Source organism: Hyperolius riggenbachi, chromosome 8 (genome assembly GCF_040937935.1).
Source record: "Hyperolius riggenbachi isolate aHypRig1 chromosome 8, aHypRig1.pri, whole genome shotgun sequence".
In the NCBI taxonomy this organism is placed as follows: domain Eukaryota; kingdom Metazoa; phylum Chordata; class Amphibia; order Anura; family Hyperoliidae; genus Hyperolius; species Hyperolius riggenbachi.
The window spans coordinates 255306910-255319025 of NC_090653.1; the positions used below are offsets into that span (position 1 = coordinate 255306910).

Below are 12116 nucleotides of genomic sequence, written 5' to 3' on the forward strand. Positions count from 1 at the left end.
TTTAACGTTAGGTTTAAAAACAAATATATACATTAATTGTTTTGTCTCTGCTCAATGACTTTTTTGTGCGTCTCAGAGAGCTAAAATATATGAACTATTGATCTATCCCGTGCTCTCAGAAGCAGTGCTCCTCGGATACCCCTTTTCAAAATCCGAATTGAACTCTGATTCGGATACCCAGATATCCGGATCCGAATTGGATATCCGAATCCAAACTTTTTGGTATCCGAATAGAATCGGATATCCAAACCCAATATCCTGGATATCCGGTCGGATACGGATGTCCGGATAGAAAACCGGAAGTGGCCTGCAAATGGCTTAAATTGCTTCCAAAACACACACTCTCTCTCTCTCTCTCTCTCTCTCTCTAGGACTGAATGCCTCCGAAAGGGATTTTTGCCATTGAAGGCCTCTGCTCGGATATCCTAACTTAGGCCTGGTGCACACCAGAGGAGTTTTTCTGAGCGTTTTGAGTTTTTAAATCTGCTGCTAATGTTATCCTATGTGTCTGTGCACACTGGAGCAATGCGGTTTTGTAAAAAAAAACCCATAGCATTACATTGGGAAGAGCTTTTAGAGGTTTCAAAAGCTCTTCCCAATGTAATGCTATGTTTTTTTTTTACAAAACCTCATTGCTCCAGTGTGCAGACACATAGGATAACATTAGCAGCAGATTTAAAAACTCAAAACGTTCAGAAAAACTCCTCTGGTGTGTCCCAGGCCTAACTATCCGCCCGGATTTCACATGGGAAATCAGAGTTTGCTCGGATAGTGCTATTCAGATTTACAAAGATATCCGGAATCTGATTCAAAGTTCGGATAGTGGAAAAAGTTTGGATTATCTGGGTAGTTCGGATATCCAAATATTGTCAGAAGCCCCATTCACTGACAGTTTTACAACTGTAATTCCTTATTAGTGAGCAGTGTTCTCCCAGAATTTTTTTCAGGGCTGTGGAGTCGGAGTCGGAGTCGGAGTCGTGGAGTCGGAGAGTCGGGCAATTTTGGGTGCCTGGAGTCGGAGTCGGAGTCGGGAAAAAATGCACCGACTCCGACTCCGACTCCTAATGAATTTAAACTGTAATTAAAATAGAAAATATGATAAAATGTTCTATTTCTCAGACAATAGTCATTAAAAATAATGTATATATACAGTATATATACAGTAATAGCTGTGCTTAGCCCACAAAAATGAAATAAACCAATCAAAATTAGTTACTTGTGCTGCTTCAATCAAGCAGTCCCCGTATTTTTAAGGTCAGATATACATATCTGATTGTGACTGTATATATGATGTGTACACAGGAATCTCTTATATATACTAAATAACATCTATGCTGTAAGAATAAAGCCTGATGTGTAGCTGTGTCACTAATAGAGATGGTCAACGAGATGGAAATAATTCTGCATTGATGCTGATTTATGCAAATGTATGCACTCCCTTTGCTGATGAAATCAAATAATTTGATATGTTATTAAAATTTTGGTTTGGTGACTACAAATTAAAGGGTAACTGAGACCGGAGCAGTGCTTTTCAGCGCTGCTAGATTTGGGCGCAGCCGGCGCCTCCATAGACTTCAATAGGAATCATTCCTATTGAAGCGCTCAGTGAGTAACGTCGGCTCCGTCAGAAGACAGAGCCGAAGTTGCTTAAAAACATAATAATTCGGCCTCCAGCAATCGCTGGAAGCCGAATTATTTCATTCCCCCACTATCCATGTCGGCCTGGAGGGGGAATAGTAATTAAATCGGCCCAAACTTGTGCAGAAGCAGGATCAGCCATATACCGCTGTATCCTGCGCCCAAGTCTACCGGCGCCGATTTCAAATGTACGCACCTGAGACGGATGAAAAGTAAAGTTTTATACATACCTGGGGCTTCCTCCAGCCCCCTTCAGGCTAATCAGTCCCTCGCTGTCCTTCACCACCCGGATCTTCTGCTATGAGTCCTGGTAATTCAGCCAGTCAGCGCTGTCCGGCCGCATGCCGCTCCCACAGCCAGGAACATTCTGCACCTGCGCAATAGTGCTGCACAGGTGTAGTATGCTCCTGGCGGCGGAGTGTGTGCATGCGCACTACGCCTGACTGGCTCAAGTACCTGGACTCATAGCAGAAGATCCAGGTGGTGGAGGAGGACAACGAGGGACTGATTATCCTGAAGGCGGCTGGAGGAAGCCCCAGGTATGTATAAAACTTTAATTTCATCTGTCTCAGGTTTACTTTGTTACACAGTAGTACTATACTCTACATATGCACTCCCCACAGAGCTGCAGGGAATCCACTGAGAATGCTGTGCACATTGAACACAGAGGTGTTGTCTGTTTACAATCTCCTCATTCCCCTGCAGAGTACCTGCACATCATTCTTGCATGTACCCACACTTACATTGCCTAGGGCCTGATAGATGTTCTTTGTTCCGGTTTGTACCTTTTACAAGTACTCTTACCAAGGACTAGTTTTAGTCTAAAGGGAATAAATATAGTAGTCTACATATCCTTCTCACTTCAGTTGTCTTGTAAAATTCCTAAGCGTTGGCAGTTAAGAGACGAATTTCATGTTACATACTTTTAATCAACAAAATTGTAATATGCAAATTAGAGGAGTCGGAGTCGTGGAGTCGGAGTCGGTGGAATCCTAAACTAAGGAGTCGGAGTCGGAGTCGGTGGATTTTTGGACCGACTCCACAGCCCTGATTTTTTTTCCAGCCGGGGGGCATGAAAAAGTAGCTGGGTGGGGCGATATGAGGGAAGGCAGGGCCAGTGCTTCTCTGCACAATTCTGCTTACAGCACAGAAGGAGGTGAGCCAATGGCAGCCAGGTGCTCACCAAAACTAGCCGGGTGGAGCACCCGGCTAAGAGCCTGGGGAGAACACTGAGTGAGGATTATGCTACAGTTCAACTGGGCCCCAACTGGAGAGAAACTGTCACTTAAATACATAAACTCTTTCAGGCAGAAAAAGAAGAGAAGGAGCGCAGCCTAGTTATTTGTATGCTTGTCACTGTACCTCATATGACATGCCAGTTAAGGTTCCTTTTAACCACTTGCCGACCGCGCACTCATAACGCGCGTCGGCAAAGTGGCAGCTGCAGGACCAGCGACGCACATCTGCGTCGCCAGGTACAGGCTAATTAATCAGGAAACAGCCGCTCGCGCGAGCGGCTGCTACCTGTCAATTCACGGCGGGGGGCTCCGTGAATAGCCTGCAAGCCGCCGATCGCGGCTCGCAGGCTAAATGTAAACACAAGCGGAAATAATCCGCTTTGTTTACATTTTTACAAAGCTGCTAACAGTGGCAGCGTTGTACTAGATCAGCGATCCCCGGCCAATCAGCGGCCGGGGATCGCTGTCACATGACAGGCAGGAGCCTGTTAGAGGCTGCACATGACAGATCCGTTCCTGTGCAGCCTCCGATCTTCGGGGCAGGGAGGGAGGAGAGGGGGAAACCTGCGGTGGAGGGGGCTTTGTGGTGCCCCCCCCGCCAGCCACGCGCAGGCAGGAGCGATCAGACCCCCCCCAGCACATCATCCCCCTAGTGGGGAAAAAAGGGGGGCGATCTGGTCGCTCTGCCTGGTATTTGATCTGTGCTGGGGGCTGTAGAGCCCACCCAGCACAGATCTTAGAAATCGGCGCTGGTCCTTAAGGGGGGGGGGGGGGGGGGTAAAGGCTGAGTCCTGAAGTGGTTAAAGTCATCAAGTCAACCCCAGACTTCATTTTCAGGATTGAAACCAAGAAACTTTCTAAAGCAATTTTTTTTTTTTTTTTTTTACTACACAATTTTTAATCATAAAAACAGGAAAATCATTTGATTGGTTTTTATCATTTACGGCCGCCTTGGAGACACTGAAGCAAAAAAAAAATAAAATAAAAATAAAAAATGATATGATTTATATGTGTAGTTCAGCTAAGAAATAAAACATTAGGAGCAGAGACACAAGTTTAATATCATTTCCAGCACAGGAAGAGTTAAACTCCTGTTATCTTTGCAAAAGAGCCATTGAGCTCCACGACTTTCAAAGTCGCAGAGAGCTCCGTCTTCTGAAGCTTATTATCTCAACTGTCAGTCACTGTATTTTCTTTTTCTCTCCAGAGGACAGTTCAATCTCTCACTGGCCTGCTCTGTAAAATCATTTAGAATGCTGAGTAGTGTGTAAACTGCAAATTTTAGAGAATGATGCAATGTTATTAAAAAAAAAAAAAAAAAAATGAAATACTATAGAACTGAAAATAAAAATATGAGAATATTTTCTTTGCTACTAATGGTATAGTAATTATCCATATTACACAAGCAATTCATTATATCATATAATTCTTTTTGCTTCAAGAGTCTGAAGCGAGAATAAATCTCGCTTCAGACCTCAGTCAGCAGGGACATGTGTGCACCTGCTAAAACGCCGCTATCCCGCGGCTAAACGGGGGTCCCTTACCCCAAAATCCCCTCCGAGCAGCGCATCCCCTTTTCCGGATTAAGGCAGGGCTAACCGCCGCAACCCTGCCTCACGCACGTCTGTCAGCGCGTATCTCCGCCTCTCCCCCGCCCCTCTCAGTCTTCCTTCACTGAGAGGGGCGGGGGAGAGGCGGCGATGCGCTGCTGATAGACGCCGCTGAGAAGCAGGGCTGCAGCCGTTAGCCCTGCCTGAAGAGCAGCAAAATCTACGACTAAGTTGGTCGTTGATTTTGCAGGGGGGGGGGGGTCAGGGGCCCTCGTTTAGCCGCGGGATATCGCGTTTTAACAGGGGTACACATGCCCCTGCTGACTATGAGACAAGAAGCGAGATTTATTCTCGCTTCAGTGTCGCTGTAAGTGTCAGAAATAAATGTTTCCGACAGTAGCACTTCTGCTGGCTGTAGCTCTGGAACAAGAGATCGTTTCATAAGGCAATGTTCACTGACAATTCATTATTTATATAGCACCGATATCTTCTGTAGCGTGCTTCAGCAAGTGCCTGCAGTAAGTTGCTACAGATTTACACCTCTCAGTTAATCACATTTTTCAATTAAGCTGTCAGACCTTCAAATATTTTAAGGAGAGTCAGTTGCATAGCACTTTTTACACTGGCATACTGAAGCATGACATACTTGGGTGACAGATACCACCTGAAGGGGAAGTAGAAGGAGAACATAGGTGGCTGAAGGGGCAGAAGAGGGTGAACATGGGTGGCTGGAGGCACCTAGAAATTCCTTTCAACCTGAATAGAATGATACCTTTGGTAGAGGACCACTCCAGCGTAAAAAATCTGCTTAAACAGGAACGTCAGCCTAAACAAACATACTAGCTACATGAAAAATAAAAAAAAATATAAAAAAAAAAAATGTGCAAAAAAACGTTCCCGCGGCCGCGGAAATCAGAACGCCAGGCAGGTTAAGCCTCATTTTTCGCTGCACAAAAGCTAAGCTCTGCCCCATCAAACAAAACTGCCCGGGCATTTTTTACCTGATGCTGTGCAAAGCATGATGAGATTTCCTATGTTGTTCTCATTGCCTAGCAACTGGGAGGGGTGATCAGGACACATGACAGTTGGAACTGTGTCTCATGCTGTCACCTCCTTTCAACCAAAAAGATGGCTGCCCTCATGAAATCAAACATTTGCCTGTTCTTTTAAAACTGGGTGGGTAAGAGATTACCTATTTTAATTAACAACTAATGTAACTTAATGACCGTATGTTTGTTTAGGCTGAAGTTCCTCTTTAACCTGAATCTGTTCTTAAGTCGGGACACTCTGCCATCTCTATTCCGTGTACCTCCTATGTACCCCGCTGTGCCTCCAGTGTCCCCCTCTGTGTCACCTCAGCCCCCTGTACCTGCTTACACAAGCCATTTTTTCTTTTAATTTTTTAAAATCGATTGTCTAAAAAACTACAAGTCCAGAATCACAGAATCCATGCCGTTCATATCGGCGGGTGATTTGTAAGTCGGGTGTTCATAAGTCGGGGACTGCCTGTATCTGCAAAAATTCTTCTAACTTGCAAATCTTTTGCTTTCTCCTCAACAAAAGTACAATTTGGCAAAATCGCTCAATCGTGCTCCATACATTTCAGCCCGCCCCTGTTCTTGTGTAATAACGTGGAGGAGATAGACTGATTACAGGACACAGCTGGAGATTTACCTCTTGGTTGAACAACCAAACACGATGTACCCAATAAAGCTCTAGAATTCAAACGCAATAAAACGGCACTGATGCAGGCCTGAGCCTGTCGGATGTAAACACAAATCTGCAAAAATGTAAGATTGCGACATGGCTGCATGGGAACCAATTGCATGAACTCTGTTATATTAAAAAAAAAGTGGATACATTAGACTAAATATGTAGATGACACGAATACAGAGAAAGAAAACTGATGAAAGAATTACGCAGATGGCAATCTTTACTCCAGTGTAAACCATACAAATTAGTTGGTTGTTCTGCGATCTCTGCTTCAGTAAGGCCTCTTTTCCACGGACAGTTGAACTGTGTGCTCAGCAAACAGTTACCAGGCAGCAGCGAGCAGTTGCAAGGCAGCAGCGAGCAGTTGTGAGAGTTTGAGAGGCATTTCACTGCCTATCAACTGTCCGTGAAAAAGAGGCCTCATGTTAGTTACATACCTGGAACAAGTATGCAGGCAGAGGGGTCAGACCCAAGTCACGTCACTGGATCTGCATTCATGTTCTGGGTCAGTCACACTCAGGTTAACAGATTAACCTTCAGTCTGTAAAGTGTAAGTAGGCAACTCTGAACCCGTAGTGATAGCAAAGTATCTGCAGTGTGTGCCGATCTCTGCTACCAGTATGTACAATAACAAGCTTGTACTGCTGTGTAAGCTGTGCTTGCAATGATAGCAAGTTAAAGGAGAACTGTAATGAGAGGTATATGGAGGCTGCCATATTTATTTCCATTTAAGCAATACCAGTTACCTGGCTATCCTGCAGACCCTGTGTCTTTAATACTTTCAGCCATAGACCCTGAACAAGCATGCAGCAGATCAGGTGTTTCTAGCAATTTCGACAGATATGACAAGATTAGCTGCTTGCTTCTGGTGTGATACAGACACTTCTTCAAGCCAAATAGATCAGCAGAGCTGCCAGGAAAAGGAAATAAATATGGCAGCCTCCATATACCTCTTTCTACAGTTCTCTTTTAAAGAGAATCTGTAAAAATCAAACGGGGTGGGGGAGGGGGGGTACTTACCTCGGGAGGGGGAAGCCTCTGGATCCTAATGAGGCTTCCCTTCTCCGCTTCACACTTCTTCAGCTAAATAGATCAGCAGGGATGCCAGGCAACTGGTATTGCTTAAAAGGAAATAAATATGGCAGCCTCCATAAACCTCTCACTACAGTTCTCCTTTAAGCCTTGTATACATTTTAGATTTCTGTGGCCCAACAGGAATCAGGACACGATTCCTTGGGAAACAGTCTGTGGCAGAGGCTGCAGATTAGTCGCTAGCCTGCAGGCTAGTGATGTGTTCTGTCAGTATGGAAGCGGCAGAGATACAGCGTGCGGTGCACAAAGAAAGAGGCAGGGAAGAAAGAATAAAGACTGGCTGCTCTCGGCATGACCGATCTCTCCCCCGACATAACGCCGCACACACACTAAATCCTCAAAACAAACTAGTCTACTATACATTAATATTGTACAATTAAGATTGTATCATTAGCAGGCACCTTCAGTCTCAGCTTAGTGGATCACCCATAAGGTGATTTCGGAAAATGCCAGTAAATGAGTGATTAATGTCTAGCATGAATACATGATTCAGCCATTAAAAAGATATAAGATACACACTTGGGGAAAAAAAAATCATCCAAAATGATTCTTTTGGAATAATTTCAGCAGTCTATAGAAGAGCACTGTATAAACAGACTGACTGGCTCCTGGACGAGCCGTCAGTACAATTCTACAGAAAGAGGAGGTGGCCTACAAACAAGCTGAACCATGCTACAGGAAATTACTTTAAAGCTGGATTGTCCTCCACAAATTCCATTTACTCATTGCTCTGCGTTTATTACGTAGCCTGCAAGCAACCTGCATTGCAAGCATTTCAATATCATCATAAAAGGTTTCTGCTGTAAAGAATCTTATCTCAGTCAGCCTGGATCCGTTGTGGAACACTGCCAGGGAGAGGGAGGCTGGTTATCTCCCCTCCCACATTCCTGCTCCTCACCGATTGGCTGATGGCAGTTCAGTGTGACACAAGACTGAGGCTGGGAAGGGAAATACACCTCAACCCTCTGCAGAAACCGCTGAAATACAATCTATGCTGTGCTCACGTGTGTTTACAAATCAAGCTAGATATAGCAGTGCAGTTTCTAGGGGGGAATGGGGGGGGGGGAGGGGGGAGTGTGTAAAGGGAGGAAATGACATCAGGATTTACTATAGAGAGGCAGTAAAGATGGCACAACTATTTACTATATAAACTTCACTGAAATCTAAACGTGGACAGTACAATACATCTGTTATGCAAGGAGAACAAGTATTTATCTACTTATACGTACAGATCTGTTCCTGAGTTGCATAAATGCAGAATATCAGCATGAACTGGTCCTTATTAGCATCTCGCTGACCGTTCCTAATGGATGGTAAAATACATTTCAGGACCAAGCAACTACTCCATCAAAAATCATAAAAGCGCTGGTTACAGCCAACCTAAAGCGTAAAAACCTCATGAGAATGAATTGCGTGTGTAGTACAGATAACGAATAGAACACAAGTAGCAAAGAAAAGTGTCTTTTTTTTATTTTTCAGTTATATAACTTTTTATGTTATAACATTGCATCATTCTATCATATTTGCAGCTTAGAAACCACACTCTGTCTTTTAAGCTATAAAACAAAGCAGAAATAATGACCCTTTGAACTTCCCTGCAGTGAGGCCTTGTTCACATTGCGTTCCGTTCGCGTGTCCGTTTTTTGAAGCTTTTTTTTCCGGCTCCCAGCGATTACCGGCACGCTGTTTTTTTGTGAACCGCTTTAATAAGCGGTTTTGCTGAGCGATTGCGTTTTTTCACTTCCCGACATTAGTCAGGAAGTGAACTCTGATCCAGAACAGAATAAAAACAATGTTTTCTTAAAAACATGAACGCAATCGATGCATAAAGCAATTTTGTGAGCGTTTGCGTTTTTCCTATACCTTCCATTGAGGCAAAATCGCCTCAAAAATGGCCCATGCACCGCTTTTCTGAGCGGATCGGAAACAAACCGCTCAGATGTGAACTCTCTCAGAGAAACATGGTGTAGCCGCTTTCAGTGAGTTTTTGAAAAAACCATCCACACTTAAATTTGGCCAAAAACGCCTCTAGTGTGAGTGAGCCCTAAAACCTTATCTCAAGCAGTCTCTCACTATGTCTTGGCTATTTAAAGGACAACTGTAGCAGAGATATGTGGAGGTTGCCATATTTAATGATTTAAAATAATACCAGTTGCTTGGAATCCCTGTTGATCTATTGGCTGCAGTAGTGTCTGAATCACACCAGAAACAAGCATGCAGCTAATCTTGTCAGTTCTGATAATACTGTCAGAAACATCTGATCTGCTGCATACTTGTTCAGGGTCTATGGCTGAAAGTATTAGAGGCAGAGGATCAGCAAAAAGGACAGGCAACTGGTATTACTTAAAAGGAAAAAAAAATATGGCAGCCTCCACATACCGCTCGCTACAGTTGTCCTTTAAAGAGACACTGAAGTCTCAAAAATCATCTTTTTATTTCAAACTAAAGCGCCGCATCCCCGCAGCTGAAATCGAACTAAATCCCCCCTCCCTCTCCCCCGCAAAATCCACGACTTTCTTGGATTTTGCTGCTGGAGGAGGCAGAGCTTTCAGCCGCAGCGCGTATCTCCGCCTCTCCCCCGCCCCTTTCAGTGAAGGAAGACAGAGAGGGGCGGGGGAGAGGCGGCGATCCGGGCTGACAGACGTATGTAGAGGCAGAGCTGCAGCTGAAAGCTCTGCCTCTCACGAAAGTGCTGCCCAGATTGCCCCCCAGGGAGTTTGGGGGGATTCAGTTAGATTTTAGCCACGGGGATGCAGCATGTAAGTTAGGTCCATCATGGCAAAGACATTTTTGAAATAAAAAGATGATTTTTTAGACTTCAGAGTCTTTAAGTGCTTTAGAAAGAGGACTGTATTCCACCCAGTGGATCGAATAGCTCAGAGAAGCTCTCTTGCATAGATAACTTGTGTTTTTTTTTTAACTGTACTTTAACTGTACTAGTGGTTTTTTTTTCCTGTACTAGATAATACAAGAGACTTTTCTTTGCAACTAATGCTCTGTTTCTTAGCTGCACTACACATAAGTTTTTATTCCTCTTCAGGTTTCTCTTCAGGACGTCCTTTACAACGACTCACTAAAGAAGCCTGCGGATGGAAAGAGCTCCAGGCTCTCCTTTACTCAGCAATAAAGTCCGACTGTAAACTGTCACGCTCTGCCCAGCAGTAAATAAAGCGCAGGCAGAATCTGGAAATGACAGGCTCTCTTCTGGCCCCAGGCTTTTCATTTAATACCCGAAGGACACTCCCCATCCCCCCCCCCCCCCTCCCTGCAGATCAGACCTTTAAATTCTCCACTTTATGAGGCAGCAGTAACTTTCCATTTCGTATAATCCTGCTCGGCTAATGACTACAGCTGTAAATGCCAGAGATGGCTTCATAAACTCTGTTCAAAGTCTACTGTAGGTTAAGCATACCATTTTCTACAGAGCAAAGCAGAAGGCTGCATTGCTTAGGCCAAATCCACTCTGCATGCGCTGTTCTCTGATTTTAGAAGTGCATGCGTTTTGCCGATCGCAAGTGCACAGATTATGAAATGCACCCTGGATGTATTTAGAGAGTGTATCCTATCTAATTCCCCCTCATCTGTGACTAATCACCATTGTTATTTGATCTCAGTTGTGTCAGATGGCTCCCTCGGCAGAGCAGCTGATCTGTAAACACATGTCTGCTTCCATGAAAGCAGGAAGTAGACACTGCAGATTTATTTCAGGATGTGTATCAGCTGAAACAAAAATGTTTTTCTGTAAAGGTTATTAAGCTGTTGCTTATATTTTAGAGCAGAGAAGAAGTTCTGAGTTCAGGTCCGCTTTAACTTAGTAATGGCGGTGCCCTGTAAAGACTGTTGTAATACATTTTTGGCCTGATCGCAATCGCAGTGCGTGCTGCAGTTTGTCCTCATATCGGTCAAATCAACAGGAGTTCTTACAAATCACATAGCAAACACGATGTTGCGCGATCTTCCATTGGAATTTTTTTTTTCCCAGTGGGGAAAAGCCCTATAGGTGGCCAGACAAGTTACAATTTTTCAGCTTGATTTTACTGCAATTCGATGAAAACTATCGGTTGTACAGAAAAGGTGAAAGACAATTTTAAAATCGACTGACACTCAGGAAATGCTTTTGAAAACAAAGAAAACCCTGAGAATAGCCCATGAGGGGATGGACTAGTCCAAAACCTGACGGCTTACTTTTTTAGCTGGAGTAGAAGTATGGCGTGTCTATGCACCAAAAAAAAAAAAAAAAAAAAAAAGGGAATAACTTGTGTTGTAGCTGAAGAAATGAACAGTCCTCTGTCTGTATCCGTATATTAAAGCGAACCTGATGTGAGAGGTTTATGGAGGCCGCCATATTTTTAAAATGTATTCTTTAGTATTAATATAGCGCCAACATCTTCCGCGGCGCTGTTCAGAGTATATATTGTCTTGTCACTAACTGTCCCTCAGAGGAGCTCACAATCTAATCCCTACCATAGTCATATGTCTATGTATGTATCATGTAGTGTATGTATCAGTCTGTGGACAATTTAGGGGGAAGCTACTTAACTTATCTGTATGTTTTTGGGATGTGGTAGGAAACTGGAGTGCCCGGAGGAAACCCACACAGACACAGAGAGAACATACAAACTCCATGCAAATTCTTTGCTGGGATTCGAATCGAGGACCCAGCGCTGCAAGGCGAAAGCACTAACCACTACACCACCGTGCTGCCCCACATTTATTTCCTTTTAAACAACTTCAGTTTCTTGACAGTCCTGCTGATCCTCTGCCTCTAATACTTTTAGCCACAGATCCTGAACAAGCATGCAGCAGATCAGGTGTTTCTGACTGAAGTCTGACAAGATTAGCTGCATGCTTGTTTCAGACACCACTGCAGCCTAAGATCAGCAGG

The 12116-nt window shown here is 44.1% G+C and overlaps 1 protein-coding gene across 5 annotated transcripts in view; it reads right to left on the reverse strand.

Moving 5' to 3' along the window:
* Positions 1 to 12116, reverse strand: part of LOC137527774 (taperin-like) — a 103953-nt gene that overhangs the window by 78026 nt on the left and 13811 nt on the right. Inside the window, exon 3 of one of the 5 annotated variants that reach the window (XR_011023216.1) lies at positions 3978 to 4112. The exons of 3 other annotated variants lie outside the window; for them this stretch is intronic. Coding sequence is in view for 1 of the 2 variants with exons in the window: in XM_068248654.1 (XP_068104755.1) it covers positions 4092 to 4112 (21 nt within the window). In the remaining variant the exon portion in view is untranslated. Of the gene's footprint in view, positions 1 to 3977; positions 4113 to 12116 lie in introns of those variants that run through there. One more of the 5 variants, XM_068248654.1, reaches the window with a different exon arrangement.